This window comes from Calliphora vicina, chromosome X, assembly GCF_958450345.1.
Source record: "Calliphora vicina chromosome X, idCalVici1.1, whole genome shotgun sequence".
Lineage (NCBI taxonomy): Eukaryota > Metazoa > Arthropoda > Insecta > Diptera > Calliphoridae > Calliphora > Calliphora vicina.
The window spans coordinates 2,298,683-2,318,381 of record NC_088785.1 but is presented as its reverse complement, the minus strand read 5'-3'; the positions used below and the strand labels follow the sequence as shown (position 1 = coordinate 2,318,381).

The following is a 19,699-nucleotide window of genomic DNA, read 5'->3' as shown; positions in this document are numbered from 1 at the left end:
GTAGTACATCTGATAGGTATGTTCCTTGTGGCCGATGCTACATCATCATCAGTTTGAGGTATGTTCAGTTGATTCTAGCGAACTGCACCGGGTTATGCTAGTATGCCCAAATCTATAAGTCTCTAAAAATGATATTGTTTTTGATTTTCCATGGAAGAAAAAAATGTAGCCCCAATTTCCCCCAAGCGGGTTTTTTAATAAAATGAAAGGTGGGAGTGTCTTGTTTCGATTAAAAGAAAAAATAGTTTTCGGAAGTTTTCGGAACAGGATGAAAACTTAACATTTTTTGTCGAATAATAAACGAAATATCAAAAAAAATCTTATCTATGTATTGGTTTCGTGTTTAATAATTAATGAAATTTTTCATGCGAAAAGAGGAAGTATTGTCGAATTAAAGTTTTGAACTAGGACCTCATGAACCCACCAAGATCGCGGGCAGGGGTTCCCAAAGTAGGACACCTCGGTATGTTAAATACTTAATACAATACTATTTTTTCGTTTGCTCTCTGATTTAAAAGAAAAATACATGTATAGAATCTCCTCGTTGAAATATGTGTAATAAAAGTAGTTTTTTATAAAATATATACATATACGTTGTAATTTTTGATCAACCAACAAAATGAATAATTCCCTATAGCGTGTTGCAATCGATTATATCTATACTATCTATATATTTAAAATACAGTATTCAAATAGGGAATTTTTTTAAGATATCGGAAAAAGTACCATTATTTACCCAATTTTACAACTTTCAATCGATTTCCGGCACGTGTTCTAGTTATCCGATTGCACTTAAATTTTACAGTAGTTAGTTTTAGCTGCTAATGAACAAAATAAGACCCATCCAAAGAAAATCTATTTTTTAAGGGCATGTCTAATGTACATATTTACTTGTATATGAGTTTTTGTCCTCGTAGGATACCGTTAACCCAAGAAAGTCTACATACAGGAAAAATTATTATGTTACTTTAATTTAAAGCAGTTTTTTATGAGATATATAATAATACATGTCTTATGTCGATTTTTGCAAAAAAAATTATTCAAATAACGCCCAAAAGTTCACCGTTATTAGAGTAAAATAACGAAAAATTTATTCTCGGTCACACCTACTTTTGGGTGGGCGGAGCAATTAAGTTTCATAATATTTTGAACATAAAAGCCTAAAAAACCCCCAAAAAAATCGTTATTTGACTCAGAATCAAAAATTCTAATAACGGTGAAATTTTGGACGTGATAGGAAATGTTACTAAACCCGACTTAAGTGATGTTTTAGTTTTTTTAGTGTGAATTTATTTGTTTAACAAATATATTTCATTACTTTTAACTTAGAAATACAGCTTTCAACGAAAGAAATTTAATTTGAATTCCTGTATGTATACTTTATTGGGCTAATGTATATTTATTATTATTTAGTTTAGGATCTATAGACGGCTAAACGGCTGAACCGATTTCCTTGAAATTTTTACAGTATATTACTGTTTGTCTGGAAGGAGCTATAGGCTACTTTTTGTTTTGAAATTTTAGGTGGGCGTGGTACCTCTCATACAAAGTTAATTTTAAAAATCAAATATTTAGGAAACTATAATACATCCATACATTTTGTACGGTTATTCTACCATCAATATTAATATTTAGGACAAGAATGGGCGAACTAAAATAATGGGCGTGGCACCTCCCAAACAATCTAAATACTAAAATTCATATATATCTGTAAAATTGTAGTATGTAAACCGTTCAAATTTTGTATGAACTACTTATTTAGGCAAAAAATGGGCAAAATAGCAATAGTGGGCGTGGCAATAGTAGACGTGATGAAAAATTATATATAGGGACAGCTATAGCAGCTATCAATATTAATATTTAGTACAGAAATGAGCGGACTACCAAAAATATTAAGTAAATGTTAAAATTTGTATGTATACATTTCAAATTTTGAAACCCTTATTTACATATATACAGTGATATGAAAAATAATAAGGACACTAATGTGGTACATTATTATTTGGTGAGAATGTAAGTAAAATTTGAGAATTGCTGAAAAATATCGGTTCTTATTTTTAGATAAGATATTATTACAAAAACAAATTATGTTAACATTTTTTTTTAAATTTGATAATAACAAATTTTTAATTGATGAGCGGTTGTTTGAAGCTGTGCGAAATAATAAGGACAGCGCATAAATTTGAAAATAAACATATTATAAAAGTTATTGAAAGTTATTATTTTGTGTATAAAAGGTAAGAAGAGTGTTCTAATTTACATTCCAACATAAAAATAATTACTTTTGTTTAAGCCAATTAGTGAAAAATAGAAAATCTAAGCATTCGTGACCCAGAAGTACGGCAAGATATCAAAAAGTTGTGTGAAGCGGGAAATTCTAATAGAAAAATATCAATGTTGCTTGGAATTTCAAAAACAACGGTAGAATATGCTGTCAAATGGATTCCTGCTAAATAAACGCGTCGTAGAAACCCGAAAATTACACCAGCAGTAAAAGGAAAGATCATTTGATGCGGTAAAAAGCCACTTAGAAAATAAGCCACTTCGATGGCTATTCCAACAGGATAATGACCCCAAACACAACCCAAAGTGTACTAAGAAGTGGTTTGAGAACAACAAAATCAATCTATTAGACTGATCCAGATATAAACCCGATTGAGAATTTGTGAACTACTGTTTCAGAGGAAAGTGTCCTATAAATTGCGATGAGCTCTGGGAATTAATTCAGGCTGCGTGGAATGACATACCGGTATCAGTCTGTCAAAAACTTGTCGATTCTATGCCCAGATGATGTCAAGCAGTTTTAAGCAACAATGGCACATCAACAAAATATTAGCAACTCTAGCACCATATTAGAACTGAAATTAGTGCAAATCTATTATGAATTTAAATTTTTTTATATAATTTATTTAAATAAATAAAATAAAAACAACAATTTAATAAAATCGCAATAGAATTTGTTTTTGTACTAAATTACCTAAAAATGAGTACAGTTATCTATCGACAATTATGTCATTTTACTTCATTTATCATCACATATTGTTATGGTACATTCGTGTCCTTATTATTTTTCACATCACTGTATAAAAGTCAATGTGTGTTTGTTTGTATGATTGTATGCGTATTTGTAATGACACTCTACATACAGTAAGGAAATTAATGAACAATCTAATCGGGCGACTTTTATAACTGGGAAGTATAAAGGGACATATGTATTGCTTCACGTATTCCGAACTTCGGAAATGCCATTGATTTTAATCGATTGGAGTTTCCTATTTGCTTAGCATTTGCAATATCAATTGATAAAGCTCAAGGTCAGTCTATGCAAGTTTGCGGACTAAGTCTAGAAAATCCATGTTTTTCACATGAACAGTTTCAGTTGCATGTTCGCGAGTAGGAAAACCCAAAGACTTATAGGTCTATGAACCAGATGGAGAAACCAAAAATATTGTATATCCTAAGGCATTGTAACAATAAATAATTAATACAAAATTGTATATACTAAACATTAAATAAAAATATTTTTATCAAAAAGTTATACGGGAATACAAAATTAATTTTTTTGCTAAGAGTTAGTGTGCTGAATTCCCAATAATTGATAAATTCACTGAAATTTATTGTTGGGGGATAAGCTAGTTCCTATGCGCATTTCACTGGTTGCTTAGGCCAGATCATCAGGAAACCTCATAAACGAGGAGAAACTGAAATGGGCCTTACGTAGCTTTGACCCTTATAAATCTCCGGGTCCTGATGCCATCATTCCGGCTGATCTGCAACGGAATGAGGATTTAATCATACCCTGGTTGACTCGTATATACTCTGCCTGCTTAGCTTGGTCATATATTCCGGAGTCGTGGACCAGATGTACTGTAGTCTTCATTCCCAAGGGAGGGAAGGCATCTCACACTAGACCCAAGGACTTTAGGCCTAAGGTTGATTGATCTGCATCTTCTTTCATCCATTGATCCGAACCGACTATCCTTATCTCAACATGCCTACATGAAGGGCAGATCTGTTGAGACGGCCTTACATTCGCTTGTGGGATTCGTAGAGAAATCACATTCGTAGAGAAATCAAAGAATATGCATTGGTGGCATTCTTGGATATTGAAGGTTCCTTCAACAATGTGACGCCAGAAACGATTCTTTCGGCTCTAAGCGGTCTGGATATAGATCAGTCTATTATCTGCTTCATAGGTAGACTTCTGACCAATAAAGACATTATCTCTTCTATGGGAACTGCTACTATTTTTAGATTAGCGAACAGAGGCACTCCACAGGGAGGGGTTTTATCTCCACTGCAAAACTGTTGCATATGCTGATGATGTTGCTGTTGCTGTAGCTGTTTCTGGGAAATACCTGGACACATTATCACAATGCCTACAAACTTCACTTAGTACACTCAGCCAGTGGAGCACTGCTAGTGGACTTGGTGTGAATCCTGGGAAAACGGAGCTTGTGATTTTCTCCAGAAGGTACAAAATCCCCTCGTTCCCACTACCGCGCCTTAATGAAGTGGAACTTAAGCTCTCGGATAGTGCTAAGTAGCTGGGAATTATTCTAGACTCTAAGCTATCCTGGAGCCAAAATATTCATGCGAGAGCGTCAATGTCTGCAGAAGGGCCATTGGGAGTACCTGAGGAATAAGCCCTAGGAACGCGAAATGGCTTTTTGATATGAAGGTTAAGCCCATACTAAAGTATGGAGCACTAGTATGGTGGAAGGTTCTAAGTAAATCCACCTACTGTGGGATAATTGAGAGAATCCTGCGAATCTCTGCACTAATGGGTGCGCTGCGCAGTACTCCGTCTCGTGCTCTATTTGTAATGATACACTGGCTACCGGTGCAGATACGGAAAAACTATAGAAGGTATTGTCATACTTTTTTCATATTTTTATTCCCTACTAGACCCAAGCTTTCTTTTGAGCAAAAAAAAATTTAAAAAAGGGCCCATTTTGGAAAAAAAGTTCGATTTTGAAAAAAAAGTGAAAAATTGCATGTTTTGAGTTACAAAACATTTATTTTGAAAGATATCCCACTCGCATCCCACTAACCCACCAAATAGGTCTGAAAGGAAAATATCTAAGCTTTCTTTTGAGCAAAAAAAATTAAAAAAAGGGTCCATTTTCATTATTAGAAAATATTTAGACCAAATTTCGTATTTTTAGTTCCACTTGTTTCGGCAATATCATGTTATTTATTAGCAGCGAATGTACGCTGAGGATGGTCAAAGTATTTCCACATATCTTTGTCCATATATGCTGTACCGATTTTTCCTAACATTTGTGAGTAACTAAAAACAGTAATACTAAATTTTATAACCCTAGGTTCTTTTGCCTTGGCATTTTCGCACTTAAAATGCAGTCGATAAAAAATCAAATATTTGTCGCTAAATAGCTGGTCGCCACTGTACATACTTTTGTGGGTCTGCGATATATATTTCGATGTTACATCGGAATGACAAAATCAATATACCCCGCATCTTTTTGGTGGTGTGTATAAAAAGAGATCTTCGTCTCTAATTAAAATTATAAATTAGTTTGATTTATTTTATTATTTTTAAATACTATTGATTTAAATTTTATGTCGTATATACTTACCTCACCATCTAACTCCATAACTAGACGTAAGACACCATGAGCTGCTGGATGCTGAGGACCAAAATTAAGAGTCAAATTACGCACAGTCTTCTCCACGGGTGTAATTTGATCTGTTGTAATAGCAGAATTTACAATTATATACAAGTGGATTACATATTACTATAATAATTACATACGATTCCATGGTGGTAGTTTCCACTGAGAAGTAACCTCATCAGGATACATAACTGGACCCGAAAATTGTTGCATAAATTCGGGATCTGGATACCATTTTGCCGCACCGCGAGTGTTTGGTTTATTAGTGCTTTAATAGAAATATTTAATAACAAATAAATAAAACAATAATTTTATACAATAAAATGTTTGTGGCTCTTACTCCATCCATACTACACTGTCAATAAAAATGTATATAGCATTGTACATTGTGCACAGAAAAAAGCATAGTGATTACAAAAATTTTAAAATAAAAACAGCAGAACAGATTTGTATAGCCTTCAACAATAGTGATAAGGATATATACATATATACCCAGCAAAAACTTGGTAATGACTTGCAATTACTAAACAGCTTACTTTTCAATGACTATTTCATACCACCTGCATTACATATAAGTAGTTTAGTAATGGCTGGCATATAATTTGATACTTGTTTATGAGCTGATTTACCAAATTCAGAATTATTTCATAATAAAATGTTTTTAACGTTTTATTGATAAAATTTTTGTTGATTTAAATCTAATACAAATTGATGCCTTCTTGAAAGCTTTCAAATATTTTCAAAAAATACGTATGCATATGTGATATGAATGCGATGAAAAATAATATTTTGTATGATACACTTATTTAAGTACCGATTTGTAAGCGAACGTGGTAATACTTTGTATTTATTAATATTGCTCGATTAATAAATAATATTTTATAATTCCTCAGGATTGAGAAATTATAAAATGAGTGCTGGGGTTGAGAAAAGGGAATAGAAATAAAAACACAGAGAGGTAGTGTTTGAATGTAAATAAAAGTGGATTTTATTTTAATGCTCACCGTTTGCCTGTTGGTTGTAAAGTGAGTTTTCTTATTTGGTTATATACCAAAAAATAAAACTCAAAAAACCGTTATAACGGTTAACTTAAGTGTTTCGTTTAATTACCAAAAGGGTTTACAAGTTTGGATTAATTCTCATTACATTTCAATATAAGTTTTTGCTGAGTATGTATCAGTTTTAGATTTCGTTTGTAATTTATACAAAATTAATTTGAGACCCTATATAGTGTACATATATGCAAATTCTTTCTTCAGACTTTCATATAGTTATAATGGAAAACTATGGTTCATTTACTGGAGAGCCAATTCGTAAATATGTTATGTATCTAATTTTATATTTTTTTTATAGATTTACTTAAATAACTTTTACTCGGGAATTTAGTTTTGTAATATAAGATTATTGGCCTTTAAGGCTTGTTGTATTACTTTTAATTGAAATATATAACTAATCTTGTATATAAATATAAATCAAATGTCGAACACCTGGGCCGATTCAACAATATTTTTTTAAATGTTCGTCATAGTTCAACTTAGGTTTTTACGGAAAGAAAAATTGGCCACGCCCACTTTTACGTTTACTTTTTTCGATTTATCTAAAAACGGCTGCACCGATATTGCTAATTTTTTTTTTGTTAAATGTTCGTAGTAGTCCAATTTATGTTTTTATTTTCTGAAAGAAAAAATTACCACGCTTACTTTTACGCCCACTTTTTTTCGATTTATATAAAATCGGAAAACGGCTGCACCGATTTGCCTATTTTTTTGGAAATGTTCGTAGTAATCCAATATAAGTTTTTACTGAATGAAAAATTGACCACGCCCACTTTTTTTGATATATCTAAAATCGCAGAACGCCGGAAGCGATTTAGGTAATTTATTTTGAAATGTTCTCAATAGTCCACAAAAGTTTTTTACAGATAGAAAAATTGTTCACGACCACTAATACACCCACTTATCAAATACATCTGCAAATATGTAACCAAAGGCAGTGGCATGGCTGAGTTAGTGCTGAGAATTCCAACGATGAAGTCAATCAATTTCAAATGGGCCGCTATGCAGTAACAAAGCAATTTGGGTCATTTTTTCATTTACCATTAATGAAAGCCATCCAAGTGTTGTTCATATAGCCGTACATCTGGAAAATGGTGAAATAGTGTGTTTTACTGCGGAGAATGTATTACAACGAGTTGATCGACCGCCATCTACAGCATTGACCAGATTTTTTGAAATGTGCCGAAATGATGACTTTTCTCGGAATCAATCGTCCATTTTTCCCACCGACGCATTTACACAGACCATCCAAGAAACGATGAGTGTTTCTATTTGCGTTTGGTATTAGTCAACGTTGTCGAACATGCTTCCCATCCAAACCGAATGATTTGTGGAGCAAATGCAAAGATGCCATGTGTGATGATATTTTGCATCAGATGCGTATTAGAACCAGTAATGCCGTTTGGTTACATTTGTTACAATTTTCGTAACTTTTCAGCCCTCTACGTAACATGTATAATTTGCTTGTTTTGGACCTTATTTTCACAACTAAATAAATAAAGTTGTGAAATCGTGCTAAAAGTTAGAAAAGTTCAATTAAGGACATGCTGATGAATATCGCTGGATTTTAACTCCAACAGTAACAAGATAGCTCTCATTTAAACCATATCTAAGCTGAATTCTAGTGCAACACACAGCTTTAATGGAAGATTTTCGCTTAGAAATTTGTGAAACCCCTACAAATGGCACATATATTTAGAGTTCCCTTCATACACTTTTGAATTTTTAAACGATTTCAACAAACATTTTCAAACGGTAACTATTATGTACATCAGAGATGTGCATGAATAGCATTCAAATGACATATTTATTATTTTGCAAAAGTGAATACTGAGTTATCACTATACATAAATTAAACGAATACTGTCATTGCATGATTCACTACAGCAAGTGTTTTGTTACAAAATGCATGTAATAGCTTGCATATTCTGTAAACTCTTACCATACACAAAGCAGGGACTCAATATGAGTGTTTCGAATATAGCCAGAGTTTTTTGAGTAAATATACACTTTCTATATGAGTATGTTTGAATTAATTTAAGACTGTATTTAGAAGGATTTTTCTTGCATATTTAAATTTTTTCAATATTTTTTATTATTTCGCAGTTCATTGTATCAAAATACAGTGCACTCGCGATAATATGAATACCCCAATATATGAACACTTTTTACTTCCATAGGTTACTCTAAAAAATGTACTTAGTGAATTAAGCTGTTCATATTTTAAAGCTTTTTAAAATATGAGTTGAAATCTAAATCAACAGGCTAGTGGCTAAATTCTAATTCTACTGCTTAATAATTTTTTGACTTCCCTAGCTGTTGATGGGAATTAGATACCATTCGCAAATATGAACAATCATGCAAAAGTGAATTGTCCTGGTTTTAATTAGTTCATATTATCGCGAATGCACTGTAAGACGAAATTTAGTTCTTGAACTGAACACTGATTTTGTCTTATGCATTCAACTTATCATCGAGCTTTTATGAATTATTTGAATGCTTTGCATACAAATCAAAACACAGTAATCATTTTTGAGTTGTTATTGTTAACGGCATTTAAAAAATGTATGTGTAAATGGCAATCAATTGTGAGAGTGCAAGCACTGCACATAGGACTGGCGAGCCACTTTTGTTGGCCAAAACTAAAATATTCACTTATATACATAAATTCATACAAAAGATACAATTAATAACAAAACAAATTAATTTTATTAAGTTTTTAATAATTTAATTTTCTTCTTGTTTTTTACTTCAACTCTGCCAAACTCTGAGTAAATCACAATTTTTGAAGCAAAAGTTTCCTGAAACAAAAACTGATTTCTTAAAAATAAGCAAAAACTAGCAGAAAGTTATTGATGATTCGTAAGCACAAAATACCATAGTAATTTTGTGCGTTTTTGGTTCGATGAAATCGGTTGAAATTTTGTAAGTTATATAGTATAGTATATACTATATTTTTTTTTATAAAAAGTTAAAATCACTGATTTTTAGGTTATGAAAGTTTTTTATGTAATTTCTTAGTACCATAATTTTTATTGAGTATTTCACTATCAAAAATTTAAATATCCATAACTAATAGATTAAATTTTTTTTTTTATTTTCGTATAACATGTGACTCAAATAAAACAAAAAACTGCACTACGTGTTTCAGTTTACCACTGCACTTAAAACATTGAACTTTCTCACTTCATAGAATAACGGTTAATTGAAATTTGTAAAAACAAATAATTTTTTTATTTATCTGAAGTGTTTGCTACTATATTCTAAAAACAAATATAGGAAAAGAAGTTTTGAGTTTTGGCCAAAAAATGTGGTTCGCCTGACCTATGTGCACTGCAAGCAATATAATTTGCACATGTTGATGATTGAAAACACAACAAATGCAGTGATTTCATTCATATAGAAAAAAAAGCTGATGAACATTATAACCACCTTACAAGCAAAAAAAAAAAGTTCGCAATACACGAAGTATTTCAGCAAGGCAGTTACGAATACTAGAATCGGATACTTAAAGTTAATGGACCTTAAAGTATGATATTTTAATATCGAGAAGACAAAAACATTGATCATACTTTAAGATCCGACTGTAAATGGCAAAGATATAACGAAAAATGTACATTCGGCAAACAAAAAAAATAAAAAAAATTTTTCGTAACTGCCTTGCAGAAATACTTCATATTAGGGGGTGTAAGGCAATGTACATATTTCGCAGCCAGGGGTTAAAAATATATAAAAACAATCGCAAGGAACTATTTAAAATTTTCCTATTTTAAATTTAATTTTTAAATCAAAATTACTTTTTAGCTCAATTAATTTAGAATAAGAACAATGGGAAGGATTTTAGTGATTTATTAAATAATTTTCCAAATTTAATTATGTATTCTTATTAAGGTGCAAGCTTTTCATAAAGAATGGCATGAGCACTCATTGCATGAATCCCTAATCTGACGAATACAGGGAAAAACTTTCCAGTCTTAAGAATGCGGTGTAGAGAATATTTATCCAACTAAATCTTATTCAAAACTGGAGTAGAATTACTGCATTCGTGATCGTATGAACTAAAACATCGAAAAATAATTTCGATATCTAAATTAAAATAAAATTTTCTAATTTTCTTGATCTATTATCCGGTTGAATAGAAACAAGATTATTATTTTTGATATATTTTATATAGTGTTTATAAAAAACCGACTTTTTAAAAAACCGGTTTGTCGGTTAACCGAAAATTGGCCTTTTTTAGAAAACCGGTTTTTCGGTTAACCGACATTGAAGAAACCGGTTAAACCGGTTAACCGTCATATATGTGTAGAAAACATAAAAATACCAATAAAGTATATACAGCTTTAAAATTTGTAGTTTTTAGTAATCAGTACCCAATAAGCAACCGAAAAATTTAAATTCAAGTATTGGCAATTTTATTGGAATTCAACTTGAATTTCAGCCCCTTTTTCAAGCATTTTTAACGTTATAAAATGTTCAAACTTATTTGAAAATTTTTCTTTTCTTGTCAAACAAATAATAAAAACGAATGAAATATTTTAAAAACAGAAGAAATAATATAAAAATGTTCACTGTTAATAAGCAAAATTAAAGTACATAAGCAAGTTCATTAGCAAAACATATGTAAGTAAAATCAAAATATGTTATTAAAAGAAAAAGATAAACATTATATTCTTTATTTTTTCCGACTTCCCGCAGAATGTTACATCTCCTTCTATATCCCAACAATTTCCAAAAATGTATTTGGCTTCTAAAGAAGATTTCGATAATGCTAAAAAATAAATAGTGAAGCTTACATGAATCATACTTTTAAATGTAAATTTATTCCGATTTCAGTTTAAATAACTTTAATGTACGTATACTTTTGCAAAATAAAAATAATAAAAACCAAATTTGTTGTTGAATTTAGAACTAGTTAAAAATCAAAGCTTGAATTCTACTATTTTTCTACTTGTATTGAACTATAATTCAAGGGTTGAATTAAACTATATTTCAAAGATTTAATTCAAGTATATTTTCGATTTGTATTTCACTGTAATTCAAGGCTGGAATTCAACTATATTAACATTGTAATGTTCGACTTGAATTCAAGTTTCCTTTTCACTGGAGAATACTATTGAAATCAAGTATAATACAACTGTATTTCAACCCTTGAAGCTTGAATGTATGATTGGAATTCAACTTGTTTTACCCTTGAATTCCAGCAAAAATGCTTATTGGGTAATGGCTAATATTAAATAACTACGAATATTCAAAAGTGCTAAGTCCATTTTATTTTGTAAAAATTTCAAAATTGTTATCTCACTCAAATGGAATTGAGTATAAATATGTTTGTTTTTTGTTTATTCATTAAATTTCAACCAAAAAATGTAAATCCGCTTTTTAATTAAATATTTGATAATTTTAAAAATTTATTATCACCTCGACTTTCAGATATGAAACAGAAAATGTAGCAAGTCCAAAAAAGAACCTATAATATGCAAATGCACTTCTTGTTAGCTGTGATTATTTGTCATTATAAATCATACTAAATAATTAATAAAACTCCATTATCAGATTTCAAAAATATTTCAAATCATGGATTTTAGACCGTTTATTTCTTAAAAGGAACACTAAGCTAACGAAATGATTAATAAAATAAAATTTTAAGAACAAAATGAAGTCAAATTCTTTGAAAGAAGGTATGCACATCAAATGCAAGTTAACGTTAGGTAAAATCATCACTAAGTTTATAATGAATCATTATTACGATTTAGCTTAACTTCTAGAATTATGCGGAATTTAATTTTTAATAGTTTCATGTGCAATTTATTGTGAACATTTTTTAAGTAAACCTATAAACCGGTTAACCGAAAATCAACATTTTAAATTAACCGGTTCGCAAAAAACCGTTTTTTCAGTTAACCGGTTTATAAACACTAATTTTATAAAACCTTAGTAATAATAAATACAATATTTATTTAAGAACAATTCGTAAATGTAACTTTTTAAGAAAAAATTTAACTTTTTATAAGAAAAATTTGAACTTTTTCCAAACTACCCCTGGCAACACTGATTAAAACATCAAATTCAAATTAGCAACTATGCGAGGAAATTTTCAACGCGGCTTTCATATTAATTGAGGACAAGTGGTTGATGATGTCGAACAAGTTATTATCCGATGCACGACGCATTTAATCAAGAGTTGTGATGCGAAAAACAATATGATTGCGATCCCTTGAGGGTATCAGTTCCACTGTTAAATCAACAACAAAAATATGCGCACGAGGATTTTTTTTACGCTCTCGGTAGAACTGGAACAACTTTTTTGATCGCGTTGATTTTGGCAACGATACACTCGCAGAATGATATTGCACTTGCATTGCAGTTACGTTGTTGGAAGGCGATTGAACTACTCATTCAGCACTCAAGTTGCCATTGAATATACAAATCAATGACAGTCCAACATGCAACATTTCCAAGAACAGTGCAATGGCGAAAGTTTTGCCAAAGCAAACTGATCGTTTGGGATGAGTATACAATGGCGCATACAATATGTTGCAAGATTTACGAAACAATCAAAGCCTCTTTGGTGGTGCGATGATTCTGTTGGTAGGTGATTGTCGGCAAACATTGCCAGCCGATGAACTTAATTCATGTTTGAAGTCGTCCGTTTTGTGGAAACACGACAAGAAACTTAAATTGACTGTGAACATGAGTGTCGAGCTGCCGAACGATCAATCTGGAGAAGTATTTTCCAAACAATTGCTGGACATTGGCAACGGAAAAATCAATGTTGACATTTCGACCGGCTGCATTCAATATCCCGTTGCCTTTCTGACAGTTCACCGAATCAAAATCCGAACTCATCCAAAAGGTGTTCCCAACATTGCACAAAATTACAAAAAACATGATTAGTTGAGCGAACGTGCGAAAAACATTGATGTCGACAAACTGAATTTTTGAGAAAGTGAAATTGCTGTCGAATTAATGACGTAGAAATCGGATGATGTCGTCAACTATCCAACGGAATTTTTAAAATCGCTGGAATTACCCAGATTACCGCCTCACGTCTTTGTAATGGCACCCAACTTGCGGTAAAAAAACCAGATGAATAACGTCATCGAGGCAACAATATTGTTACGGTTTAACCTTTTCAAAACGTTGGTTTATTTCCTTTAAATAAACCGGATACTTTTGATTGCAAATAAAAGCCGTTTAGTAGTTTAAAAATTGTAACAACTCTTTATTTATTTAAAATGTACAACAACCACAGAATTAAGTAGTCACTCAATGTTTTTTATACACGTTTATAAATTCGCAGAAATAAAGACACATTTTATAATGTACACGAATTCACTTGAAAAATACAGCACACTTCTCTGATAAACTCACTAACGACTGCAACCTCTGCCACTATTTATAACACTGCCATCTGCACTCTAGATTGTTCTTAACTGTCAAAGCTCGTATATTCTAGAGCTTTCTAATACATACGCCATCTGTGGTGTACTTTCTACATTGTTCTTTAACTGAATATTCGAATTCGAATATACGGTCGCAGCAAACAGCGTTGCCATACTTACGATCAATGGTCAACTGAAAGCTTTTATTCAATGTTAATAATGCCCATAGATATGTTACACTTTGAGAGGCACTGCTATTTGAAAGCATTATGGAACTTTTAAATCAGCCGTTAAAATCGTTATATTTGAATTCAAGTACAATTTCGTAACAATATGTAAATTCATTTTTCTTTTTTAAACGATTTCTATATACGGCAAAAGTAATATCGAAAATTTATTTAATATTTCTCAATCAGCCCAATTATGAATAAAAATTCCCCAGGAGTTTTTCCCCTTTCTCATTTTTCCTATTCAAATTCAATGGCAAAAAACTTCTGGGGAAGAAACTCCTTCGGAATTTTTTATTCATAATTGGGCTGAATAAGTTTCGTCTCGCTAAACTTAAAGCTACAGTTTTTTTTAAATGCAAATTACTATTAGAAAATGTTTCGAAGTTTGGCGAAATGCCAATTCAATTTCGCAAAAGAACATTTCTGTGATTAGTCACGTTTTTTCGACGCTTGGGCTAGTTAATGATGAAGGAAGTGAAAAGTGTAAAAAACTTAATTTGTATTATATATTTAGATTATATTAGGAAATTTTGTTGTTGATCATAATGTAAACTTTAATGTTGTTTTCTCTAATTTTTTTTTTACGAACAAATAAATGAAATAAAATTTTTCATTTTTTTAAATAAAATACGAAAAGCTAATTTCTTTAAGTTTAACTTATATTCATATGTAGGGGGCGGATTTTCATGCATTTATTATTGGCAAATATGCGCCTAAAATATGCTTCAAAAAAATAAAAATATGACCTAAAAATTTAAAAAATATGCACTTTTATTTTTGTGCAGAAACATAAAATAATTAAGTATGGATTTTGAAGTGTCAAAAAAATACATAGCGCTGTTGTTAGAACTTTTTAAATTATACCAGAAATTAAACAATTAAAGTTCTAAAACTATTTTTAAAATAACTTTTCTTCTGAAAAAAACGATGGATATTTATATTAATTGTAATATCTTGGTATGAATACTTGTTTAAAGCCATAGAGCTTATATATTGTGACTTTCCTTTTAAAATCATCAATAATGTCTGATCACTTGGCTGACTCCAATTTATATATTTCGGGTCATTTGACGTGCTATTTGTAATGCAGAGAGAAGTCAATTGGTTACTTTATACATCACATGTAATCTAACATAAAGACAATTGTCACTTAAGTGTCTCTATGTAATCTATAGTGTAGGGACTTTAAACGTTAATTGTGTAGTGCATTTTTCTCTAAGTTATCCAAAATCACTAGTTTACGACAGTCTCGGAAATGACTGTCAGGAGCTGTTACTGTGTAGGTGAAGTAACAAAATCTTTCGATAACGAAATCTCTTATAAATCGAATGTGCAATGAAAACAAATATGAATGTTTTCGACACATTTAATGAATTTTTGATACTTAAAAAAACTAAACTTAAAAAAAATGTTTTGAAATGATAATTTTCAATTACTGATAGAGAAATGAAGAACTTAATGCCTGTTTCTCGATGTCGAAAGAAGTTAGTCGATAAAATTGACTGCTATTTCTATAACAAATTCGACCAAAAAAATTTTCTCGAAACAATATATTGCTCATTAACGACAAAAAATTATATTTTTATTAAAAAAATGGCATAATATGCATATAAATATGCATTTTGAAGTAAAATATAACAAAATATACATTATCAATAAAATATGCAAAAATATGCACTAACAAATCGATGCTATTTTGCAGCAAAATGTGCGATTCGGATAGATAATTAGTCTACATTGTATTTGGACGTTCGAGAAAAAACATGCATTTGCATATAAATCCGCCCCCTATTCATATGTGATGACAGTAATTTCTCCTTTTGACATATTTTATTGCAAAAAGCAATTGCTATGATTTAATGAACATATAAAAAGATTTTTTGTTGAGTTTTGTTTAACAAAAAATTCTGATTTATTTTGTTTAACTTTAATATCCAGCTCTTCGCAGCTACATCTTATTTGAAGTATTACTACATATATCAATAGCGACCAATATCGGTAAATGATTAAATCTTTCCAATAATATAAATGCAACATAGGACATTACTTTCAGAAAATTTGCATACAAATTTTAAAGAGCTTCCTTTTGGTGTAACCTGTAATCAAACAGGGTGTCTACAAATACAATATATTTAAAGGTCACTCTATTAGCTACAATCGCTTCATACATTTCTTACTCCTCAGATCAATAGTTTAAAAGATACGATTTTTTATAAGCTAGATTGGTGAATTTTCTCACTGTGCGACATGCCATTCGATTTTAAACGCTTGCAGTTTCCGGTACGGCTTGCATTCGCAATGACATTTAATAATAATCTCGCATGGTCAATTGTATCTCGCCTGTTCCCGTGCATCATTTGTTTACAGCTGTCAAAAATTGTTGTATTTAAATATCTACATATTCTAATCCTCTTAACAAAATATTTATTTTTTACATAAGTAAGTAAAGCCTCACTATTCAATTATCTGCACTATATTAAGTTTTAATGCATATTTGTTTAATTTTATAATTTTTGCTTTTGACAATTGTTGTTCTTGTAGAACTGCCACCACCTTGTATGAATTCGCCTTAGATGTGACAATTGCAATTCTGTGTATTTTTTTTTTCATACATCAATATATTTTTATTTATTTATTATTATTATTATACAATTATAACTGAGCCCAATGGGCCATATATAGTTAACAAATTTTCCACTTTTTTTAAAAAAAGCTACATTGCAAAAAATCAAATCAAGATCCCAGTAAAAGTTTATATTTTTTTTATTTTTTTTCTGTTAATATTCATATTTTCTGTATTGCCCCCCCCCACCACTCTTATAAAACTCCCTCCAACTCACCAACAATTTAAAAAAAAAATTAAATTTATATTCTCATAGCACTATCTACAAATAGAATTTCTTCGTTTGTTTGGCGTTTTCTTGGGGCTCCGCGATAAGTAAATTTTGGGTAAGCAATTGTGTATGTCTTTGACAATCGCTACAAAAAATTTTAGTATGTTTCTAGAAAAAAGAAAATTATTTGCTTCGGTGCAAGTAGTTGCAAAAAATTTGAGTATGGCATGAAGCCCGACCTTCCCACAAATATCCACATATACAGTGGTGGTCAAAACATATGCAACTAGCATATCTTGGAACGAGCAATGCTTTCAAATGCTGAAGATAATAAGCCTCTTCGATAAGTTATTCAGCACGATAACGACCCCAAGCACTCTTCACATGTTGTTAAATCGTGGATAGCACAAGAGTTTCGGTAATGGAATGGCCACCACAATTACCAGAGCAAAACCCCATTGAGAACCTTTGGAAAATCGTTAATGAAAGAATCGAACCCGAAAATTTCACTAATTCAGATATTATGTTTCAAGGATTGGTAGATGCTTGGAACGCTATTTCTGCAAATTTTATTGCCAATTTGACAGCTTCACTCTGGATTTGCCACCAAATATTAAGTTTTATAGACATAAATATTTTCGAAGCAATTAGTTGCATATGTTTTGGCCAATGAAATATCAACCCATACGTAGTTTTTCTAATTTTTTTCTTTTCAATGCAAAAAATTCTGAATTAAATTTCATATTCTTATTTTTAAAGCATTAATAAAAAAATATTATAAGCAAATGAATATATTTGTTTACCTTTAAAACTAATTTAAACAACTTTTGTAAAATTCTGTTGCTAGTTGCATATGTTTTGACCACCACTGTATGTATATCATTCCTTGGTCAAATGCAAGCAACGTAAGTTCTATACTATAGAAGACAAACAACTTTTTCGTAACTTCACAAAAGACATTACTAATAAAAACACGAAATTTTACACATAATATAAACATTTATTAAAATATTTAAGTACAAACCTCCGGTATTGTAATCCATTTTGGTAAAATATTAGTTATAACTATTTTTTTTTTTTAAAAAACCCCTTCCTTAAACTTCTTTCCTTAATGTACACTTTCACAGCTGTTTATATATAAAGTGAGTGGCCAATTATCATAAATTTTTGGCATTTATGTCGTCGAAGTGTTAGGAATTGAACCGTAAAAATTTTTTTTCAAAAAGCGAAAATTGAACATTTGAATTTTTGCCGCAAAAATTGGAAATGGGCACATAGTCAAATGTGTAAAATTTTATGTCACTAAATTGCTCTTTTACGCTTATACCAGACCAAGAACTCCACATAATTAATACCGCTATTGTTAATATTTTTAGGCATTTCAAGAGAATCAAGAGTCTCGGGTATAAAGGTACTATTCAGACATCTTATTTATTCAAGATTGTAATGCGAAGCCATTTTAGGCAGAAATATAAATATGTATTACATAGTAATAAAAATCCTGAGATGTTAACTATACTTAGTAAAAAGCCGGTATGATAAAGGTATTGATACCGATATTATAATGGTATTGATATTGGTATTAGGGGAAACAGTATTTCAATTCCTGTATTTTACCGATATAATTATTTCGGTATCAATACCGGTTCTCAATTCTAAAAGGCATTTAATCGGTATCGGTTGCCAACCTTGATATATATTTTAAATTTGTATGGAATTGACTATGAACGTTATCAACAACACACGGCTAATATTCGATTCACTGTTAATTCAATGGATTAAGTAAACCACACACAAAATAATTAAACGTTCAAATAAAATTAATTATTTTTTAACATTTAATTTACATAATATCTAAGAATAACACGAGTGAGTTGCTTCTTTCAAAAATCTTATTATGTAAGACCAGCACAGTTATATGGATGAAATCAAATACCTTCTTTAATTATTAACATTTTACATTACTGTAAAACTATAACATAGGAATATTTACCTTCCGATCTTAACACCACAAGCTGCCAAGGCATGGGGCTTCAATAAATTAAAACCAGCCGTGGCAGACCGCCTGACGAACTCATTCACAGTACTAAGAGCCATAATTACCAATGGCACTAATCGTTTTTTTTATATATCTATGTACACTGTAAAAACATAATTATAAGGCATTATAAACACTGAATTATATTTTTGGCTAGATAATCAACAATTATATTGTTTTCATAAATAATATATTAAATTATTAACTTCTAAGAAAAAAACATCTAAATTACCAGCACGCAGACTATAAACGATTGAAAAAGTGCAAACATATGATGTAAGGCGAATTTATAGGTGACTACAACAAATACATGCATTTGTTTTTGTTCATCGATAATTGAACTGTCAAAGTTCTGAGTAGTTATTTTTACTTTTGAGTATGTTGTATTCTCGCTACAACAAACACAACTGAATTGACAGTTCAATTACCTAAACAAGTAAAGAAAAAAGGATCAGCTGTTCTTTTGAGCTCATCTTCTTTATGTGCGCCTTGATATGATGCAAAACCATAGCTGCCAGATT

General features: G+C 30.7%; 1 protein-coding gene across 1 annotated transcript in view; it reads right to left on the bottom strand.

Moving 5' to 3' along the window:
* LOC135962757 (NADH-ubiquinone oxidoreductase 49 kDa subunit-like) overlaps window positions 1-19,490 on the bottom strand; it is a 30,405-nt gene extending 10,915 nt beyond the window's left edge. The window contains exons 1-4 of the mRNA XM_065514638.1: window positions 19,411-19,490; window positions 19,134-19,281; window positions 5,777-5,904; window positions 5,601-5,710 (exon numbers count right to left, since the gene is read on the bottom strand). Of these exons, the coding sequence (XP_065370710.1) occupies window positions 5,601-5,710; window positions 5,777-5,904; window positions 19,134-19,237 (342 nt within the window). The 5' untranslated portion in view covers window positions 19,238-19,281; window positions 19,411-19,490. The remainder of the gene's footprint in view (window positions 1-5,600; window positions 5,711-5,776; window positions 5,905-19,133; window positions 19,282-19,410) is intronic.
* Between the last annotated feature and the right edge of the window lie 209 nt (window positions 19,491-19,699).